This window comes from Lepidochelys kempii, unplaced genomic scaffold (assembly GCF_965140285.1).
Source record: "Lepidochelys kempii isolate rLepKem1 unplaced genomic scaffold, rLepKem1.hap1 scaffold_134, whole genome shotgun sequence".
NCBI lineage: Eukaryota > Metazoa > Chordata > Testudines > Cheloniidae > Lepidochelys > Lepidochelys kempii.
In genome coordinates, this window is record NW_027621915.1 from 290632 (window position 1) to 294116 (window position 3485).

Consider the following 3485-nt stretch of genomic DNA (forward strand, 5'->3'; position numbering starts at 1 on the left):
TCCTATCCCTACCCTCCAGCGTATCTACCTCTCCTCCCAGTTTAGTGTCATCTGCAAACTTGCTGAGGATGCAATCCACACCATCCTCCAGATCATTTCTGAAGATATTGAACAAAAAAGGCCCCAGGACCAACCCTTGGGGCACTCCACTTGATACCGGCTGCCAACTAGACATGGAGCCTTTGATCACTACCCATTGAGCCTGACAATCTAGCCAACTTTCTACCCACCTTATAGTCCATTCATCCAGCCCATACTTCTTGAACTTGCTGGCAAGAATACTGTGGGAGACCATGGCAAAAGCTTTGCTAAAATCAAGGAACAACACGTCCACTGCTTTCCCCTCATCCACAGAACCAGTTATCTCATCATAGAAGGCAATTAGATTAGTCAGGCATGACTTGCCCTTGGTGAATCCATGCTGACTGTTCCTGATCACTTTCCTCTCCTCTAAGTGCTTCACAATTGATTCCCTGAGGATCTGCTCCATGATTTTTCTGGGGATTGAGATGAGGCTGACCAGCCTGTAGTTCCCAGGATCCTCCTTCTTCCCTCTTTTAAAGATGGGCACTACATTAGCCTTTTTCCAGTCGTCCGGGACTTCCCCCAATCACCATGAGTTTTCAAAGATAATGGCCAATGGCTCTGCAATCACATTCGCCAACTCCTTTAGCACTCTCGGATGCAACGCATTTGGCCCCATGGACTTGTGCACATCCAGCTTTTCTAAATAGTCCCGAACCACTTCTTTCTCCACAGAGGGCTGGTCACCTCCTCCCCATGCTGTGCTGCCTAGTGCAGTAGTCTGGGAGCTGACCTTGTTCGTGAAGACAGAGGCAAAAAAAGCATTGAGTACATTAGCTTTTTCCACATCCTCTGTCACTAGGTTGCCTCCCTCATTCAGTAAGGGGCCCACACTTTCCTTGACTTTCTTCTTGTTGCTAATATACCTGAAGAAACCCTTCTTGTTACTCTTAACATCTCTTGCTAGCTGCAACTCCAGGTGTCATTTCGCCTTCCTGTTTTCACTCCTACATGCCCGAGCAATATTTTTATAATCTTCCCTGGTCATTTGTCCAATCTTCCACTTCTTGTAAGCTTCTTTTTTGTGCTTAAGATCAGCAAGGATTTCACTGATACATTTTAAAATGTATTTAGATGCCAATAGGACTTTCAGCAGCATCTTGGGGCTTAAACCCATTTTTGGCATGTTCTGCACCTGGATGCTTTTGAAAATCCCACTAGGCACCTCAATACCTTTAAGTACATCTGGCCTCAAGCGACCTTGGTGACACAGGAACACAAATCTCATTGAGAGGCCATGGGCCTAAGAGCATCCGTCACTTCGGAAGTTGGGTTTTCAGAGCTAGGTCCACAAAGGGACTCAGGTGCCTAGGGCCAGCATTTAGGCACCACTGAGAGCCTCAAAACACCGGCTCAGCTGACACCTGATGTCATAGGTGGCTAAATCTCTGCCACTAAAGGCCTGTAGGAGCCAGTCTCTGCCAGTGAACATATGGACAGCCCCCTCAGTCTAGGCACTCATCTCAGACCTCACCCCCACAGGAGCCTCAAGCTAGACATGGCCCTGCCTGTCTCACCTGCAGGGCTCCATCTGGTAGGCATGCTCCCAACAAGCCTATCCCCAGCCAAAGTGGCTGAGGGGCATGAAGCCTCCATTATAACCCTGATCCCAGTGGCTAGGGCCTTCAGCCAGGACGTGGGGGAGACAGGTCCAATTCCCTCCTCCCCCCCCAAAGAGGAGCCATTTAAACTTGGGTTTCCCTCTTCTCGGGTGAGTTCCCCGTGCACTGGCATGGAGGGCAATCAGGTCTGGGGCTCCCTCAAAGTCTCCTGAGGACATTGTTCCACTGTGTAAAACTAATTAAACATGCATTGGGCCAGAGGAGGACTCTGCAGTCCAGTGGCTAGGACACTCGCCTGGGGTGGGGGAACCCACAGTCATATCCCTGCTCCGTATTAGTCGGGGGGACTGAACCTGAGTCTCCAACAGCCTGGTGAGTTCACCCCTCCCCCTTGGGGTTCCCAGCTGAAAATCCCAAGCAGAGGCAGTGTCGAACTCCATGGGAGAGATGGGGCTTAGGCAACACTCTAACTGATTTTTCCTCTTGGCTAGGTGAGGCAGCTCCTTGCTCCGCATGCTGATCTCTGGGGATCCCTTTCTTAGCTGCCTACTTCTCCCCATGCACCGTATAGGGAGCCTGGCTGCGAACTCAGGGCTGAGGTTCCCACTGGCTGGTGTGGCACTAAAACTTACTCATTGCAACACCTAAGTCCCTTCGTAGATCTAGCCCTAAGTCATTCTAGTGTATGGAATTAATCGAGATATCTACCCACATTCAGCAAGTAAAATACAGCTCAGTTTTATTCCAACAGTCCTGGTATTGATTCCTCTTATATTTTCAAAACTTTGCACATCCTCAAAATGTTATAAGTGCATATCACCAAAAATGGAGTGAGAAATAAGATCCACATAGCATGAGTATTACACCATCTTGCCTTAAGGGATTAAAGTTTCTGAATTCTCATAAAATCTAGACACTTACTGACAGTTTTTTCAGGGCTTCCTTGACCTCGTGGTTAATCAGGCTGCATATGAAGGGATTGGCCATAGGAGTCAGAATTGCGTAGCAGATGAAGAACACTTTGTTCAGGTCTCTCAGTGTGTTGGTTTTTGGTAGCAGGTACACAGTGATTAGGGTCCCACAGAAAATGGCCACCACAATGAGGTGAGAGGAGCAGGTAGAAAATGCCTTTTGCCTCCCGGCGGTGGAAGGGATTCTCAGGATGGTGAAGATGATACACACATAGGACATCATGGTTAATACCAATGGAGGCAGAGTGAATATAGCAGCCAGGATGGTAATGACAAGCTCTATCTGGTTGGTGCCATTGCAGCAGAGATTTAACATTTCTGTGGATTCACAGCAGAAATGATCGTTTTTATTGGGGCCACAGAAAGTTAATTGTAACATAAGAACTATTACTATGATACCAGCCAGAAATCCATTTATCCAAGACCCAGCTGCTAACGACAGGCAGAACCTGGTATTCATGAGGGCTGCATAATGGAGCAGTTTGCATATCGCCGAGTACCGATCATATGACATCACTGCTAGCAGATAGCATTCTGCAGCAGCAAAGAAACTAACAAAATAAAATTGTGTCATACAACCACTAACAGAAATGGTATTGTCCCCTGTCAGGAAACTGGCCAGAACCCTGGGCAGGAGGGTGGAGGTGTAGCAGGTCTCCAAGCAGGACAAGTTCCCCAGGAAGAAGTACATGGGGGTGTGAAAGTGCCGATCAGCCACAACTAGCGCAACAATGAGGATGTTCAAGGTCACAACGTAGATCACTAGAAACAGCAGGAAGAGTAGGGCCAACAGTTCAGGAAGATCCCTGAATCCCAGGAGGACAAATTCTGTGATGGACGTTTGATTCCTCCCTTCTGTGTTTGCCAT

At 48.0% G+C, this 3485-nt stretch overlaps 1 protein-coding gene across 1 annotated transcript; it reads right to left on the bottom strand.

Moving 5' to 3' along the window:
• Positions 1-2555: 2555 nt before the first annotated feature.
• On the bottom strand, positions 2556-3485 carry LOC140904850 (olfactory receptor 6B1). Its single transcript, XM_073327164.1, has one exon. The coding sequence runs from the start codon at positions 3483-3485 to the stop codon at positions 2556-2558; it is 930 nt and encodes a 309-aa protein (XP_073183265.1).